The sequence below is a fragment of the Platalea leucorodia genome (assembly GCF_965183815.1).
Source record: "Platalea leucorodia genome assembly, chromosome: 4".
In the NCBI taxonomy this organism is placed as follows: Eukaryota; Metazoa; Chordata; class Aves; order Pelecaniformes; family Threskiornithidae; genus Platalea; species Platalea leucorodia.
The window spans coordinates 19,067,745-19,087,763 of record NC_138826.1 but is presented as its reverse complement, the minus strand read 5'-3'; the positions used below and the strand labels follow the sequence as shown (position 1 = coordinate 19,087,763).

At 37.5% G+C, this 20,019-nt stretch overlaps 1 protein-coding gene across 1 annotated transcript in view; it reads right to left on the bottom strand.

Annotated features, from left to right (window-relative positions):
- PDE6C (phosphodiesterase 6C) overlaps positions 1-11,078 on the bottom strand; it is a gene marked incomplete at both ends in the record, with an annotated part of 29,955 nt that extends 18,877 nt beyond the window's left edge. The window contains 2 exons of the mRNA XM_082309998.1: positions 51-203; positions 10,599-11,078. Of these exons, the coding sequence (XP_082166124.1) occupies positions 51-203; positions 10,599-11,078 (633 nt within the window). The remainder of the gene's footprint in view (positions 1-50; positions 204-10,598) is intronic.
- Positions 11,079-20,019: the final 8,941 nt, after the last annotated feature.

The window sequence follows — 20,019 nt, the reverse complement described above, 5'->3', positions numbered from 1 at the left end:
TACTTGTTGAACTAACAACTGTACTGTTGCGTGACATTTGAGGTTATTACCTCTTCATCCTCTTTTGAGAACTCGGTGGCATTTAATTTGTTGAGTGCCATCACAACAGCAAGCACCTCTTTACCCTGCATAATTGGGATTGCCAACATATTGATTGTTGTATAACCAGTTTTTTTGTCCAGAAAGTCAGAAAAATGGTTGTTCTGAAAGAAAAGAAAAAAAAAAACCACAAGTGAAATGCATAAAAATTAGTTACCACGCCAAGACCAAATGATCGTTTCATTTGATAATTTATGTTTGCAATGCTGTGAGCGCAGTTTCACAATGCAGTAGGTTTATACTCACAAAAAAACATTATCATTATTTAACCCAATCTTGCAGAGTTATATGTACAAGCTTAACTTAGGCATTGGTTATGAACATAGCTTCTGAAACCAAGTTCTGTGCAGGCTTTTATTAGAATTATGAGGAATTTGAGGAATTAAAAATATGTGAAAATCTGGAATAAAGGAGAGAGTAAAATGACTTTGTGGCTACCTGAGAGTCTAATACATATGGCTTGCACGTAAAAGAATTACTTCATAGCTATGTTAATATTTATTATTATTTAATTGCTTCTGTAGATAAAATTCATTATACTGTCCCATTTCACAGTGTTTAAAACTGCTGTCTGTCCTGAATGTATATGGCTAAAAACGCTTCTGGCAGAGAGGCATGCCCAGCAGGTATGCATCTGGCTGAGCTGTTTCTTACTCCTTCCTGTCTGACAGACTCCCATTCCTGCTGCTCCCAGCCCAACATGCTCTTCTGGTGAATGGGAGCGTGTAGGACCAGGGGGATCAGGACACAGAGCTGCTTTTGTTGGGCGTGTGATCCTGTGGGAATGAGACAACGTGACTAATGAATGAGCCACAAGTAACTACCCCACCCATTTCATCCTTGAAACCAAGTGCTGAGGAGGCTTTAGTAAAAGCTATTCTTGTCATTCTTTTATATAAAAAATACTGGGAAGCTAGTTCATGTTTCATGGAAAACTGTTTCATTTTGTCATATCAAAGAAATTCTTGGTGTTTTCTTTGAAATGCTTTAGTGTTCTCTTTAATTTAAAAAAAAGGACTTGAAATTTGCCAGGGAAATCTGTTTGTCAAGGGTTGTTGTGTTTTGTTATATTCTTACGATAATACATCTAAATGGGCTGTGTTATGAGTTGAGGGATTGAAATGTCAATATGTGCATACTGAGAAGTGACATGGTTCTACTAAGCAGCTAAAATAACCAGACTGTCTTCACTGAGCCTTTCCCATCCCCTCACATCTGCCACTTCTAACAAGTCAGTGCTCAAACTTCTTCAGAGAGATGAGCACTCAAGTCCTGGTCTACAGTCAATGGCAGATTCTCCCTGAATTTCCTTTAACAGATCTGCTTCTGACTTCTCAAGGTGATGAGCGGTTGGTGCTAAATGAGAATGTCAAGAGGTGGCAAGTGGCCTGGTAACCAGGGAAGGTCAGACTACATTATAACACCATGGATAGGAATGGCAGCCAGCCAGAAGGAGGCCAAAGGAGTCCTGTTTTAAGGACATCCACCCAGAACCAAGATTCCCAAACCTTACCAATCCCCTGCTGTTAGCAGGTATTTGTGAACCCACTTATAAAATGACTGACTTGTTAGTGCATGTCTACCCACAGAGCTGATACATATTACTGCTATTAATTACTGCATTAGCTTAGGCAACCAAGACCTCTGTGGTGGATCTCAAGGTCTCTTCCTTGCTGATGGGCTGGAGAATGTTGCAGGATGCCACATAATGGAATTTCTGCTTTCATAAATTATACAAAAAAGCTACTTAAACAAACAAACAAACAAACAAACAAACAAACAAACAAACATTTTCTAGGTTGCAAAATCAAGCATGAAAAGGCTAGGAAATGTCAGAACTAAAATTGTTTGTCTACTATTTGGATTTTTCATCTTAATTTCTTTTTTCTCCTCTTACCTCTTTAGCAATTGTTTCTGGTATATGTTGAATTTATAGCATATACAACCCTGAGAAGGTAGACTGGATTTTATTATGTGTTCAAATTGTTAGGGTTTTTTTTTTCTTCAGTTCTTCATAGTCTTTAGACAGCCCATCTTTTACATTTGCATTTTAGATTTCCTTCTAGGACTGCATTTCCGTGAAAGGAATTAAATATGTGGAAGTAACTCTGAAATGTCTTTTCTATATTTACTGACTGAGCTCTCTTACAGAGAATTGATTCTCTTAAGGACAGCCTGTGTTATCCCCATAAATCCCATTGAGAAGAATAAAAGTAACCAATATGTTTTCTCTATAGTTCAATGTATCAGGCTGTATTTGGGTCCCTGGAAAGTGTAGCCAGTTCTGAATATGCTAAACAAATATGTTATTGCATGGAAATATTTTATTTTCTCTGAGATGTATTACCTACTAACACAACCTTTCTGGTTTTGGGTGCATTTTTGGGCTTCAGTAACAATTTCTGAATCTCTGACTGTTTTAGCCATGCAAAATAAAGTAAATGAGGTAGAGAATTTGACCCTATTTTGTAGTCCCTCCGCCTCACCAAGAGCATCTAGCATAACGGTGAGGCCCAAGTTCCTGGTTTTAGAGTGCTGTATGCTGCTATGAGGGAATAAATAAAAATTTAAGACACTGCTGGATTTCTGAATACTTAAAAGGTACCTGTATACACCAAGTGAGCTGAATCAGCAGGACACAGCTGCTGAGTCTTAATTTGTTTAATAACTCCAGACTGAAGGTACAAGCAGTGGTGTTCAGAAGTGTTCAGAAGAAGCACTTTGGTGATGCAATTTTTGCAGAGGATAGGAAAATTTTAAAGAATGCAAGTTTGTGTTAATAAACAAAAAGTTCAGTAACCACAAGCCATCCTGAGCTGTGCCTAGATAGTGCAATGCAGAAAGATATAAATACCTCGTAACACATTGGCAGCATTCCTACAGCATATACAAAGACTCCTATCGCACATGATTTGCATATACAAGCAAAAATTTGTGCTTAGATTTAGGCTTTTCATTATTGAATATTTTGCACATAATTGCTAGAAGTTTTAAAGTCTTTATTTACAATCAAGGTTTTAAAATATTTTCTCTTGAGAACATAAGCTCCTTCTGTTTAAAAAAAAAAAAAAAAAAAAAAAATCACTTTTCACAATGTCTGGAAAATCATGTTCATAGACAAATAAGCCAGAAATGTGCTCTGCAGTACCAGAGCCAGCAGAGCATCTTGGTGCTCCCATGAATATATGAATATGGACACTTTTAGTCTATTTGAGCCTGATCTCATGAATCCAGCCATCTTTTAGAGCAATGTTGTGAACTTTCAGCTCTCAGTTAAATCATAAAATAGGCTTTAAAAAAAAATGAGGGAAAGGTGATCTGTTGATAAGTCCCTAACTGTAGTACATTTGCAAGCATTTTCTACTATCTCCTTTTAAAGCTAAGATACCTAGCCATTTACTGTACAATGATCAGTTCTGTAGATAGATCCTAAGATGGGCAACATGTCCTGGATTTGCACTAAGCTAGCATGAGCACACAGGAATGGAAAATCAGGATGCCTCTTTGTGTTCATCTTTCTGTTATAGACCATAGAAGCTAACTGGAGAAGGGTTTGGCAGGCTACTATGGATCTAGCCTATACACTTGAAATTAGCAGATAATTCATTTCTAAAAATAATTTTTATTTTCTTCATATGGCAGTTACAAATAAACTTGCTTACTGAGACTGCCACATCTGATTCTGAATTGTAGCTACACAACTGTAAGTTCATGTCTCTAATAAGATAAAACTCCCCTGGGAACCACAGGCATTTTGAGAAGAAAGTTAATTTTGAAAGGCTGTATGAGCAGATAATACTTTACAATTATGTAGTTTTGTTTTTAAAAAAAAAAAAATCGGTGTTACTTTTTTGTTTCTGAAAAGTTCTTATTGATGGACTGCCCAGAAGGAACCAGCTGGTATCTCTCTTATTTCATGGCTCTCCCTGCAGATCTCATTTCCTTCCTTGGGAGTGATATGTTCTTCTATGTTTCCTTTTACCAGTTTTTAAAGACCTTGTTTCTTTCATGATGAGTTCTCCTTCATTGGCTGGTTTTAGATGTCTCACAATTCTTTAAGCAAACTATGAAAAAGAGCTCTGCAAAAATTTCTAACCTTTCACAGGGTTTATTCTGTGCCAAGCTTAAAAGACAATGAAGACCCTCGTTCTAATGTTCATTGAACCATCCTACAGTATTTAATAAAGGAAGTACACCTCCCAGTTCATAATGTTATCTTAGGATTTGCTACACTGTGCTCCAGAACACCCAGCTAAGCCTTGAGCATTTCTGATTGGATTAACAACAAAAAGCAGCCTGAGGCAAGTGAGTTTGACACTATTGGAAACTCCAGGTCAAAGTCTGCAGTCTAAATTATTTGTTGAGTGTAAATTTGATCAGAAAATGCAAAAATTGTTGTAAGTAAGTGATGAGATAGTGTAACCCTTGTTAATTTGGTTTCCATTGCACATGCAAAAGTATGTCATTTATACAAATGCAGGAAAGACAGAGAAATGGAGAAGTTTGAAAAGCAATTCAAAACTGAAGTATAAGGGAACAAGGATCCCTCTTCCCTGTTCAGCTACTCAGGGTGAAAATTCACTGCTCTGGTTGATTTGAGGTAATAGGAACAGCAGCTCAAAGTTGTTAGTACCGAGGCTTCTCACATCTCCAATATACTCGTTTATTCCCAATTGCTTTTAATTTGGCACGCCATCAGCATCTTCATTACACATGTGGTTTAAAATATTAGGAAATGAGACTTTCCCATAAGCCTTTGCTTCCTCGACTGGGGGTCTTGCTAGGAAGCAGCATGATGGCATTTTGTTCATGTCCCACGGATGACATTTACATCTTGGTTTTCATATCACCATCACCATTACTCCCATTCAAAAAACTTTTACTGTTCCTTGCTTCTTGTGTCGACTCCAAGTAACATGTCAGTATCTGCTGTGCAACCTACCTCTCCATTTTGAATTTGGCAAAGTGCATCAAATATCACAGTTGAGAAGAAGTGATAAGATTTAATCCTGCAGCTGAAGTGGTAGTGCCAAGAGAGCAGATGCCTATTTTCCTCCACCTCTTTCCTCTTATAAAGCACAGAGGAAGAATGGCTTCTGGGACCCCTTGCAGTTATGACTGCTTAGCTCATGTTGGGCTGGAGGTTCTGGGTTGGATAGATGAGGTCAGATTGGTTAAAATACATCATCCTTTGGATATGTGACGACCAGGAGTGGGTCTGGAGCACTACTGGAACAGGAATCACAGGAAACTCTGACATCAGGAGCTGGTGTCACACTCTCATCATTATCACACATTTATTTCCACCATCTTTACATGTTTCTCTTTTTCTTTCTGGTAGCCATGCAGTATTTTCTCCTCTTCCTGACATTTTGTTCTCCCACTGATTGTCTTGCATTGGCTCAGATGTCTCAAAATTTTTACCACTGAGTAGGTGGTACTGATGTGCTATATTGTTTCATCTCTTATTTCTGCTTATCCTAATTTCAACTAACAAATGTTTTTGTTTCATAAAGATATAATTGAGTATGAATGGAAAATAAAAAGTACCTACCATCAGCTACAAAAATGTTATCAGTCTGATTCAAAATCAAAACCAATTAGCTAAAAGACTTGGCCGTTCATTAGGCCACACTCAAAAAATCATGTATTGTCAGGGATATAAAACATCTACATCTTGACATGTAACTTACTAGCATTACAGAACAAGTTGACTTTGGTATCCTCAAGATCACTAGAGTTTTGAAAATGAATCAAGTAGATATTAACATATATTTAACAGCATTTAATGTCACTGCAATGACTGCTTGTTATTTGCCATATGTAGTGGCTATTTTGCAACTTTTTGAAATTGAATCTGTACTATATTGCTTTAAGTGTTTTTTTCACATAAAACAAGAAACTTAGGCTAAAAGGGAGCTTTTCGTTTTAATTTTTAACGTTCATTTTTTCTTCAATTCTGGGAGCTTTCCTCTTTTAAAACGTTAATTCAAGGAAAGAATTAAAGGTTTGGGTTTTTCTTCTAGAAGGCACAATTAATAGAAATTTGTTCCTGTGTTGAAGTATTTTCTTCTAAGTTGACTGAATCTTTGTCTTTATAACAGATTGGAACGTGTTTCCATTTTTCCAGGTAATATTTACTATAGTGACTGTGAGTTTATGACAATCTGCTTTTTATTATCAGGATGATAAGATAAAATGGAGGAGCAGACATTAACATTTACAATGCAAGTTCTTCCCAAGTAAAAGGCTACATCTCTATTTTCCCCCATTTTTAGTTTATCTTGGGATTGTTTCTTTCAATTCTCATTACTTTCCAGACATTCAGGAAGGCAGTACTTCTGTAGTATTGTGTATCTTTGCTCTCATTTCTTCTCATCTTAACAACTCTGAGCTTGTTTCTCAAGAACTTCCCTCTAAAATTACTTTAACAATCTTCCTCTGGCCTTTGAAGCTTTTATTAACATACTCTGCCTTGTCAATACGTTGGATATTTGGGTTTCTTCTCCAAGATCACATTATGAGGGGACTAGCAGAATGAGTTGAGAATTGAGACATCTTATTAGCAAGTGACTGCCATCATTGACCATCTTGCTGTGCTTTCCCACTGCTTCATATTTTTGACACAGATGCACCTGATTCCAGCAATGTCTTCTTGCCCTAGGAGGGAGTCTAAGACCAACGCCTGGTCCCAGGACCACTGCTGTGTGTTACCAGAGCAACTGTTTACACACAGCAGCTGGACAACAGTTTGGTGTCCAGGTCTCCTCACCATCACATGGGAGTTTGAACCGCTGAGCTGCAAAACCATGCTTCGCTTCGCTCTTTTCTCTCCCCTCTTCAAATAATCTTTAATTTATTATACAATTTGGTGTAGACTCAAGAAAAGGGATGGAGTGTCTCTTCTTCCTCGTTCCTGGCTCAGACAGCCTGGAGGCTGGGAACCAGCACATTCCCATAAATCTGAAACTCCTGTCACTTCAGACAGGCCTGGAATTAAAGTCTCTCCCACCCTTGCATTGAAGAGAAGTAGAGCTCCCGGAAAAAAGACTCATGCAATCTGAAGCTGGCTCGGTTTACAAAGGGATTATACAACTGCTTGCAACTTGAAGGTGTATTTAAGTTGTTTTGTATCATAGGTTTCCAGTGGTTAAATAAGATGCCACAACGATCACTGCTCTGGCTGCTTAATCTGAGTTGGAAGAACCAGAATCTCTCCACAGTTTGTTGTTTCTTCACTTCACTGGGGGTTGTGGATTCCAGTGCAGGACCTCTAAAAGTGAGGGTTTGTTATTTCAGCATCAGAACATTTGAGTCCCTTTATGGATCTAATCCAAAAGCCTTCACTTCTTTTGAAGAATTTTTTCACCATTTATATAATTTTATACTCTGCTATAACCAGGAATATTATTTCTTGAGTTTCCAATCCCCAGTTAAATCTTTGTCTTCAAATATCTCTGAATTAAAAGGAGTAATGCAATAATTTAAATACATGATGGATTAAAGCACATAGATATAGTCTTTATTATTAGTTCTTACAGGCTGAGAATGTGAGATTTTGATTCCCCAGAAGACATGCTCCTTATTTAACTATTTCTTAGTGCTTAGTTTTGTTTGGAAATAATGCCTTAGCAAAAGATATAAGGCAATTGTACTCTTCTTTATCATGTTGTCCGTGTTCTCAGTTAATATTTAAAGAATACTAATGGATAGATCGAATTTTATGCAGTCTATTATTTTACTTTGGAATATTTGAGACACATCCTCTGCCAGACCCTGGGAATAATGTGAGGCAAATTATTAGAGTAGCAGTCCTGCCTGGCCTGCTATTTCTCACTGCTTTTAAATCCTGGATTAAACACTATTAGCTCTCGCAGTCAACAGGTCCATAACCTTGGTGGGGGGAGACTGTTCTGGCTGCTAAGTTAATTACAGAAGGTCTGTATCTTTTCCTCTGCTTTTCTTTTCTGAAGCATTAGTCAGGATGAGGAGCTTCCTCACGTTTATTGGAACCTTTCCAGGTTGAAGAAGGAGATAATCCCTAAAGAACTGGCTACCAGGCACTACAAGTGGAGTCTTATGTTTTTTCAGTGATTTATTGCTGTTGCGATCTTTCATTACATTCACTCTTGTTATAAAGGGGTGGTGATTGAAGCATGAAAATGTCTCACTATGGGTTTGTCAATGTTGTCATGTACTTAAGACTTCCAAAACACTGTGCTGTTTGGATATGGATTGTGTCAACAATAGAAAGTGGTTAGACATGACATCATTAAAGTACTATAGCCGTCTAGAATTGTTCATTGTGCATTTCGTATTCTGGCAAGGCAGTAGGGGCAAAATTCCTCTCTGGCTTAACTCTGCTTGTCATTTTTTGCTCAGGATTTGGGTAGCAGACAATCTAGTTTGACTGAAGTGCATACAAAGTGATCTGAAAAATAATTATCCTTGTGATAAAGGCTTCAGTGGCTGCCCAATTCTGCTGCCATGGACTAATTATATTCTTACATGTTACTGACTAAAGCTGCAGTTCTGCGTTCCTTACAGAGAGAAAGATTCTGGTGACATTAGTGGGAGCTTTGCCCATGTGAGGAGTGTAGATTTGGACACTTGACTTTTTTACAAATAGAATGGAAATGGTGACAATTTTGAGACCTTCAGGGCTATTTTTCAATAACACATCTTGGTCCCAGAGAATTCTCTGGGAGTTTTGCAATTAACTTATAAAATGTCAATGTTCTGATGACATTTAGTTACCAAATGTGGATTAATGGCACCATGGTTTAACTGCATTTTTAAGTGTGGGCCTAATGGCATAGACCTCAGTAATCCTAAGAGAGTAAATGGATGCCCAAGTAAAGGTTACCTTAGAATGTTTGAATACCAGCTGGACAGATATTCAGCCGACGTGAATTAATTTATGAGTGCAAAATGTATACCTAGCTGGATGAGATGGACAGAAAAGTTCTCTTATTTAAGCACATTCAAATTACATTTGTCACAAAATTATGAACAAATCCTATTGCAAATGCAGAAGTATTTGGGCAGCCCTGCGCTGGGCACCTCTCACATAATGATATTAAGGACCAGTGCAGTGTCTGATAGAAGGCACATCTTTCTTGATCCTCCTGATCTTTTCTCATGTAATCATCCTTATGAATTTAGAAGGATTATCCTCCAATCTCCCCATGTGGTGGTAAGAGGCAGTAAGTCAGATGCTTCTTGTCAGAACAGCAGCCATTGAAGAAAGCATCTTAGTGGTCAGTTAAAAATCAACTGATTTGTTTTCTCAAATCAGTCATTCTTCTGTTTGCTCCTGTGTTTCCTACTTACATCTGAGGTAGTTCACTATATATTGGAATGTTCTTTTTGTATATATACACATTTTCATTTGTTTCTATGCTTTTAAAGTAATCCTTTATTTCTTTCTGCCTGCTGACTTTTAACATGATAAAATACATTACTTTTTGTTTACTTCCTGGAAAACATAGATAATTGCAGTGTATAAAGATTTTTATTATTTACATTGAGCTTAGGACACCAAGGTGGTTTGCATCTCTAAAATGGCCCAGAATTTTAAATTGACTGTATAGGAAATGCTGAGAAGCCAGACTGTCATCTTGTATAATTATCTTAGCACCATTTGATTATGCTGAGCTTTTCCACATAAGACTAAAAAGAGATGAAGATGTCACCATTTGAAATAAGGTTAGCTGTTTTCAAAGAAATCTACAACAATCAAAGCACATTTATGTTTCCCCATGTATTTCAGAGCAGTTTCTAAAGCAGTTCTCATTCATGCATGTTTAATTTCTGTTAGGTCACTCATCATTTTTAATACCATTTGTAATAACCCTTATCAGCACCGTAACTAAAGACGGTGATTCTGTGCAAACTCAACAGGAGCTTTGAAAATGTCAGAGCAGCTCTGACTCATTAATCTTCTTCTATAGATGGTTCTGAACAAAAGCCCTGGATCTGGACATACTCAAAATTTGGAGCCATTTTAAATTCAAAGACAGACTTGAAGCTGAACATATATGTTGACATCATCTTCATCTGGCTTCATTCACCTACTTATAAGGAAGCATCCTCATTTTGTAATGCTGCAAATTTATTGTATTCAGAGGTGCGTGTATGGCAGCATGGAATGATAAGGGAGAACACTTGCAAGCCCATACTGGAAAATAGAATAGGAGCCTGCCTTGTTCAACACAAACACAAGTGCTTATTGGTCCCTATTAATCTAATATTCTGCACCCTTATTATAGTAAATTACATTACAACTATTGTGCAAGGATACTAGAAATACCTCACTAGGCTACATGATGTGGTTCTACTGGATTTTAAGCAAACTCTGCTGCTGCTTTTCTCATGCTTTTGGTCTGGATTTCTGTCTCTGGGACGTTTTTGAAGAATGACTGTGTACCACAAGCTCTTGTGCAGGAAGCTGAGTAAGCAAATGCACAGAAACCCGTTCCCCAAGAGAAGTCACTTACCTTCTTCACATCAGGTATATTAAAAAACTTCTTGGTATGAGCAACCCATCCTGCTATCCCGATGTCCAGAGGAAAAACAGTCTCATTGTCTGGATTCACCAAATTCTCCTCAAAGCTGGAAGTTGGAGTGACATTGAGAAGCCTGGTGGCTACCTCTGGAATACCATTTCGGGAACGACAAATAAACATACTACACCGATCAGCTGCCAGCAGCTGTGCCAGCCTCTGCAGGGCCTTGTGCACTATCTTTTCCATAATGCCTCCTTCATCCTGGATTTCTGTTAGCAGCTCAAAAAGTATGTTACACTCCTCCAGACGGGACATGTCCTTGAAGCTGACTCCTTCCTTCACATCTCCAGGGCTGACTTTAAAGATACTTCCCAGCACTTCTGCCCTCATTTTTCGGTCGAAATACTCCTTGGCAAACTGGGGGTTGTTCTCCAAGTATTTTTCAACGGCATCTTTATTTACCTCACCCATTTCTGCTGGATTGTTCTTAGGATTTCCTTTAGAACTGCATCACCATCAAAGCAGGAGTGGTAGCAGGAAGTCCTAACTTGATACTAGTAAGAAAATGGTACTTTGTACATATTGTATAGCTCACAGGCATAGTACATTCACCTTCCTCTGTGGCTTCCAAGCCTTCTGAAACTCTTGAGATATGACAGAAGGCACTGGCTTAGCATCTTCTTAGTGTGAGATCTTGGAGACTGCTAATTAAAGAGATGTCAGGACACTAAACCCCTGAGCATTCTTAGCTCATAAATCCTAAAAGGGAATCATTTTAACATTTTAAACTAACCAATTAATTCTTAGACCTTACGGAATTGTCTGATGTCTAGATATGTATACCTGTATGTTATCTCCTTCATTCACCGTATATATATTGTACTACACACACAAAAGTTTCCACTGAAACTTAATATGAGGAATTCCACTTAGGTACTTAGCCCACATCATACACGTGCACAGACGTACACACGTGTATTTGTGAGAGGTACTTGAGGGGAGAAAAACAGAATGTTACAGAGAAAATTTTAAAATTGCACAATTTAGTTTTCCTTTAAATAGTCAGGAGATGATCGAAATTGGATTACTAAAAGTAAATAATTATGAAGCTATACATGCATAAAATGGGTGAAATCCTAGAGACCTTACAAAAGTCTGAGCTCGCTCAAGTGATTTACCCAGGTGAAGATGGAGTAGAAGAATTAGAATTTGACTCAGCACAGCCAGATATGACTTGCATATAACTTTTTTTCAAAAATAGATAGTCTAAAGGAAAGAGTAAAATCAGAAAATGGCTTGAATTCAAATTAAGTTCAGGAGACAGTAAAATGTTTACTCTATAAGCATAAATAACCTTACAGGCTCCTGCAAGTAATGTAGTTTCTTCTATGCCTTTTTCAGAAAAAGTGGGAGATCTCTGCTCTCTGAAACAGCAGACAAATGGTAATAACTGACAGATAGTGGTCAAAGAGGGAATCTTGAGTCTGGCTGTAGCTTTATAATATGTTTGACATTTTCTACCATTGGAAGTTCAGCATTACTCACATGAATAGAAAAGGAATGATGTGTTGAATTTTAAGAGCAAACACCCTAGGGCTATGTGAGTGAGAAGGCTGAGTTTAAGTTGAGTGCCAACTATGACCGCAAATAATCTACATGTTCATTGAAACAGGTCTGCACAGAGAGCATTGGCATGGCCCCTGTGCAAGGATGACACGCAAATTTGTGAAGCATTCCATATTTTTACTTGGAGCCCAGAAAGCCAACCGTATCCTGGGCTGCATCAAAAGCAGCATGGCCAGCAGGTTGAGGGAGGTGGTTCTGCCCCTCTGCTCTGCTCTGGTGAGACCCCACCTGGAGTGCTGCATCCAGCTCTGGGGTCCTCAGCACAGGAAGGACACAAATCTGTTGGAGCGGGTCCAGAGGAGGGCCACAAAAATGATCAGAGGGATGGAGCACCTCTGCTATGAGGAAAGGCTGAAAGAGCTGGGGTTGTTCAGCCTGGAGAAGAGAAGGCTGCAGGGAGACCTTATTGCGGCCTTTCAATAGTTAAAGGGGGCTTATAGGAAAGATGGGGACAGCCTTTTTAGCAGGGCCAATAGTGATAGGACAAGGGGTAATGGTTTTAAACTAAAAGAGGGTAGATTCAGACTGGATACAAGGAAGAAATTTTTTACAATGCGGGTGGTGAAACACTGGAACGGGTTGCCCAGAGAGGTGGTAGATGCCCCATCCCTGGAAACATTCAAGGCGAGGCTGGATGGGGCTCTGAGCAACCTGCTCTAGTTGTAGGTGTCCCTGCCAATTGCAGGGGGGATGGACTAGATGACCTTTAAAGGTCCCTTCCTTCCCAAAGCATTCTATGATTCTATGATTTCAGCACAGTAGGAGGGCTGCAATACAATTCATCTTATTTCTATTTGCGGCATCCACATTGATCAGAGAGCAGAAAGAGATTCTCAGTATAAGGAAAATAGACCATATACCCTTTGGAAATTCTTAATTTGAAAGGAGTAATTGTCAAAGTGCAACTTTGTCTGTCTGCCAGAGGCCACGGTGTGTCAACATCCATTTTTATCAACAGATCTAAAAGAATCAACATAGGCAACCGACACCAATCCTCTTGTGCGCAAAGAACAGGTCAGTGATTGGTCTGTAATGGCAGCTAACTCAGTACACTAGCTTTCCCTCTGACTGTGGTATGAAATGCTGTGTAAGACAGTAATTTTTGCCAGACTGCAGTTGCCATAAAGATGTAAAAATGCATATGAAAATCAGCACAGTATGGACACATTCTGTGGTTCCTTTTCTTTGGCTGGGTTACTTACCCCTAGCAGCCTTGGGGGCAGCACAGGACTCTCACTGGTGGGTGTATGAGGTTGCAGCATCTTTTTTACAGGTGTGAACTGGTGATACTAATTTTGTGGCAGGGCTGTGCAACTGCAGCACAGCAAGATGTTCTCACTATTATACACAGGTACAGTTCACAAGATAACAGCAGAAGAAATGCACATATATCTTAGTCTTTGAATAGTTTTTTTCATAATTTGATCAATACATATAAAAGCAATAGAGACTTGAAAATAATTTTACATGTATTTACACATAGAGTTAAATTATTTCTCTTCATCTGTCATCTTCCTAATTGGTAGCTCAACACTTTTCATGCCACTCTTTAAAAAAGAGGATGTTGAAGAGCTCCAATGAAATTGTGCAAAGGAATAGTAATATTTTTTTGCATTACTTGTTTGGTCATATTTTCTTCCTGACTTTGAAACATTCTAAATAGTAGTTTGTTTGAAGTAGAAAGGGTCTATAGAGGGTCTGTCTCCTGCCCAGTTAAAACATTCTAGAAAATTATCTTCTGTATAAGATTTACACATTCATCTTTATCACATGTGAGAAACCCGCTTTACAAACATTAGGTGTTCTTTATATTGTGATCACGTTAATTCTATGAAATAGAGCAACCTGTCACTCTCTGGAGGGAGAGTAAGTAGAGGCAACCTGACAGAGTTACACTGTTTCCTTTGCGGGCAGGGGGTTTGGTGGGTTAACATTTTGTAAGCTAACAATTTTATTATCAGTGGCGCCCATTTTTTTCAATATGCAAGGCCACCTAAAATGCTTATCATATTTCCACCAAATCTTCCTCATGCCCAGCTGTTTTTACACATGATAAATTACACTATTGGTACTTTGAGATATCAAAGATCATATTTTAATTAGGCACTACGGTAAGGTGATAAATCAATCTTTGTAACAAAATGTTTCAGATGTAGCTGGGTTGTCCCATAATCATTCATAAATCATCAAACAATCCTCTTTTTTATCCCTTAATTTAGATTCACTCTTACAATTGCACTCTTGCTCTGTAAAGTGTTTGTGAAATGACATGGAAAGAAGTATCAGAAACCAACAGAAGTTCTTTAAGAAGTTTATGTTTGGAAGACAGCTAAGTTGGCTTTTTTCAATAATTGATATATTAGTCATGTTATGTTTCATTGTGAACTCTATGTACCTATCGATTAACCGTGAACAATTAAAGCAAACCAAGAAGTTGAAGTGATTTGATAGAAATTAAAGTGTAGTTTGGTACAAAAATGTAGCTTAATGTACCTTCCATAAATGTATGGAAGTCCTCATTTTAGAGTTAGGAAAATACAGGGTATTTGTATTTATGCTTTTTTGTTTTTCTCATATTAGTATTTTAACAAATTTTGTAAATTAGACCATATAAACATTTTGAAGCACTAGAATTGTAATGAATTTTAAAGTTTCTGTGCTGGAACAAGACATTTATTTTCTGTTCTATCTATCTCCTTTACTCTCCTTATTTTCCACACTATTGAACATTTTATGTTTAGTAATGCTAATTCACATTTGTATTTAAATTCATTGTAAGAAACTATACCAAAAATTATTTCACGTTTCTGGCATTTTCAAACATGATTTTGTTATCATCTTTCCTAGCAATTTTTTAATAAGATCACCTATTAAGAAAATACATTTTAATGTAGGATCCGTTATATGCATGGATGTTTAACATTGGAAACTAACTTCACACAGTCATTTTCACTGCACTTTTAAAGGCAAAAATAATATGCATTTGGCTTTGATTCTTTTCCACGCTGAGGTGATTTGATTTAAAAACATGATGAGCTGGGTGCTATATTTTTCAAATTGTTTTAATTTCAGAGAATATCAGAAATATGTGTGCTTTATGATTTTAATACATATGATATCATTTGCCTTTGACGTTCATAGTTAATACAGAAATCAAACTATTTATGGAGTAGTTCTTAGTAGTAGACCATTCCTGAGCCTTTGTGATACATGGAAACTCCTAAGAAGGATAACTGACAGACGTGGTTATTTAAATAGATTCAAGCAGCACGTAAATGTCAAAGGTACTTGTAAGGTTTCCCAGTTCAGCTCAGTGTTTGTATCTGAACATCTCTGTCCGTCTTGATAGCAGTCAATGTGGTTCATTCAGTTAAGATTTTCTGAAGAAACTCAGAGCAGATGTGTTTATTTCAATTGCATGCCTTTTGATGTGGATAATTTTGTGGCCACTGTCTGGACATCGGAGATTCATACTTATAATCTAAGAAATTAATATTCAGAAATATTATTGATTTTTTCTAAATGATTAAGTTGTGAGAATGGATTCTGTAGGTATCTACAACAGGTACTGTGTACCCCTAACACAGCCAGTTTTTGGCACTGAAATGTTCTGGTGTCACTGATCGGGTACGTTTTGAGGACCTTTATAAATAACCTCAACTTTTGTGTTTCTTTTCAAGTAATCTTCTGTCCCTTTTATTACAAAAGTTACCTTAAAAATGCAAAAACTAAAGATAGTAAATTAGCTGCTTTTTCCATACAGCTGCAAATTTTCATGGTCCCTTAAAACCACCAATGATTGGCTCTGGGGGTTCATAAAATAAGTAGTCAACAGATATTTTAGCTTCTAGGGGAGAGTTCCTGAAGTAAACGGCCAATCTAGCATCAAGAGGTTAACCTGGGTTGCCAGATGCACTGGAGCTTTGACCATGAGCACGGGTTTCTTGGTAGCTTGGCATGAATTTTAGTATATGGGCTGAGCAAAAGACAGCAGCCTTGTAATCTCATCCACTTTCCATTTACTCCCTGGTGATCTTAGGTTACCTGACCATTTTTCATTACTGAGAACATTACTCAGCACTGCTGAGAAGGATCTGACTCTGTCTTCTTCATACCCTCCTGCCAGATATTTATACAGTCAATAAGATTCCACCGAGCCCTCTTTTCAGGCTCAACAGTCCTAGCTCCCTCAGCCTCTCCTTTTGTCAGATTCTCTTATTGCTCAATGGTCTTCATGGCTCTTTGCTGGACTCACTCCCGTATGTCTGTGTCTTTCATCATTCATAGTTTAAAGTACTCCTCACCAGGCCGGCCAGCCTGTTGGCAAACTACATCTTTGTTTCAAGTTGTTTCCATTTTGGTAATACATCTAGAAAAACATTTCAATTCAGAATCACAATCCTCACAAAGGTTTGCTAAAGAGAATAAAGGTACCATTTTAAACTAGCTTTGTTTAAATACTGTTCATAAAGAGTTCAATGTAAATTTACTCCTTATGCAGAATGTCACATCATTAAATTACAAAAACAGGTAGCACACAGGCTGGCATGGTGCAAAGGCCAACCTTTTAAATTCCATTCTGTCCTTGACCTCTGTACTCAGACTGCCACCAAGAGGAACAGTTGTGATGGTGACAGGGTACATAGTTGTCCCTTACAAAGTACATGGAGCTCCTTGGCTCAGCTCATGGCATTTGTTGTCGCTTGTTAATACGAGTCTGGTTTCACAGGGCAGTGGCTACATTGGATCCACTGCTCTGTGCACACAGCAGTCATTCATTCCCCTGCAAAATCTGCCTCTAAGAGTTTAATGGATACCCGTGTTTGTGAATGGCACTCTATAAATAAATAACCATAAGAAGACAGCAAAAAGTCTTTCAGTCTATATGCAGTCTGGCTGGAAATGGATGCTCCATTTCCTATTACCAGTTCTTTGAGCCAGCTTTCTCCTAAGAGCTAGACTTATTCTTGTGACCACAAATAAAGTTCTAGTTCTTTTAATATTTAAAGCTTCAATGTTGCAGTGTTAAAAATGTTTTAAATAGTAATTTGACTCTTGTTTCCTCCTTTTTATTATAGAGTCATAAATGAAACTAAAATAACTCCTACAATGAAAGCTTTTTTCTGCCATTTCATTGGAAAATCTGACCTTTTCTATGTATTTTCTGTTGCTATTCCTGATGGAAAATATTGCAGATTTTTACAGGCTATTAATGTAAAAAAATTTCAATCACAGAATCACTGCCAGAAGTTAGCCCCTTTTTTATGACCTCTTGGCAAAACTCAAAGGTAGAAGACTTTTTTCTCTTTCAATTAAATATTGTTCCAAGAAATACATACTGACTTTTAAAAAACTTTCTATCGTATTCAAAATACGCTGCCAGCTTCAAACATCGGAATGGGAAGTCATATATGAAATTTATCAAGCTTGGTGTTGAATCTGCCACAAGTTTTGTAAATGTATGCTCTACATTAGAGGTTATTTGCATGTTTATGTGTTATCAATATTTTAATAAGTCTTTTAAATTTAATTGTCTGAGCTTTCCCAGAACCCAGCAATCATTTGATGCCATTGACTTGATCAATTGAAATCCTGGCCCAAATCCTGTTCCTTTCTGTTCACATGAGAAGTACAAATCTGCAAGGAGCATATCCAGGTTCAAAAGATCTGGATGAGGATCACTCGCTAGCATCATTTCTCAACCAAACTCGTAGCCCAAGTCAATCCAAATGATGATTAACTGAGGCAAAGTTTACACTGTTTATGAGTTTACCTAGTTGTGCTGGCATAGCTACATCTGTTAGGACTGAGAAAAAATTCACCCTTGAATTGCCATAACAATGCTAGTCTGCCAGCAACCTTCCATCCCTTCTCCAGTACACTCCCAATCCAGAAGTAACTGACATAACAGAGGAGCCCTTTTGCCTAAAAAGCTTGTCTCATTGAACCAAAGAAGTGCTTTAGCTGCATCTGTGAAAGGCCTTCATTAATGTAAACTGTGTCTCAGGTAGGCAGAGTTCGAAGTATAACTAAACCAGAAGAGGCACAGAGCCAAACTTTTACTATGTAACCTTCAAATTTTACTGACTTGACCAGATCCTCTTCTGCAGTTGTTGAAATCTGACTGGAAAATACTGGTGTGACTTCACTGTAGTTGCGCTCCCACAAATCCACAATGACAACAGTTCAAAAGAAGAGTTTTCTCAGGCATTGCCTAGAGTTTGTAGAGATCCCAGACTTGCGGAGCTGAATTAATTAAAAGTTATAATTACTAAGTCTCTGCCAGGCACCTCCACCAGATATGAGTTGCCAAACATTGCAGAGATCAGTGAAGGCACACAATTAAAGAAATGTTGTGCCATGGCTAATAATACAAAATTACACATTTCTGATTTATTTTTTTTTATGACCTCAGATTAATTTAAGAGACTGTAATGGCTCTTGCACATATTTAGAACTGATCTTATTAAAAATTATTGGCAGAATTAAATTTTTGTTTCAGTGAAACCTGGATTGGTTTCTGTCTGTAAAACTGCTGAGGACAACATTCAGTAAGTATAACAGGACTACTGACCTAGATTTTCAGAGGTGGTCAAATCTCATCAGGTTTTAATTCATTTGGATGAGTGACTGTAGACTCCTTTGAAAACCTCTGCCATAGAATTTTCATGGATAATTATGTTATTGACAAAATTTTATAGGAATAGATTTGATCCTGAAAGAATGTCTCTGGGAATATAAAGCAGTATACAGGTTTTTGAAGAGGACAAACTTAGGAGAAATAATAATATTTCACAAATTGGCACAGAATAAAGAAATAATTGTTTTCTTTGGTATTAAAGAAAGTAATAGATTTAAAGGTTATCAATTAAGCTATAATTCCTCTTCCTACTATCAGTCATGTGAGACACTGAACAAAGAAAATCCATGCTGATTTTGATCTTGTAAGTATGATGAATTCATATATTAGGACTAGTGAGTGTTTTGTAAATGTTCTGTAAGAATGCAAATAAATAACTCACATCACCGTTGCCAGGGACTGGAGCAAGGTTCTAAAAGGCACCAGAGGGACATAGATTGCTGTTTCTCTTCAGTCTCTGCGGGAATTAGCAAACTTGAAAATCTCAATTTAAAAATGGAAATGTTGGCTTATTGAAAGACTACTGTTGAAAGTTTCAGGACAATTAATATGCATCAACCTTTCTGGTTACCTGTGTTAAATATGTTCTTTACTCCAAGTAGAAGCTTAATATTAAGCATAACGGCATTTTTAGTGTCTGATGTTATCCAGGGAATCAAAGGCTTCAGAGCAGACTTGGAACTGAGCATTTGGTGTTCGAGAAAGTGAACAAAAATATAGTCTCTATGCAAAAAGGCTCCAACACAAAGCAGAAAATAAAGAATAACAGATAAATCAAACAGACTGTGCCACTGTTTGCATTATATATGAAAAAGATTGTAAAGGGCAGCAACAGTAACAAGTTTAATATTTTTGTGAATATATGAAAGGGACAGAAGGCTGAAGTAAATTTCTGGGAAGGACCATGCTGAATAAATTGTTTTAATTCTGTACATCAGCTACTATTGAAGAATTTTTTATACTACATCCATATCTCCGTATTTAAATTATATTTTTGCTTAATTCTTAAAGCAATGAACACAGACCTTTCAACTAACAGGCTTCTGCCTTTATTCTTTCAAAATTGGGAGGTGAAAAAAGTAGGTGAACTAGTTCTCTTGGTAACAATCATTCCTATCCTGCTCTGGTTACATGTCTAGAAAATAA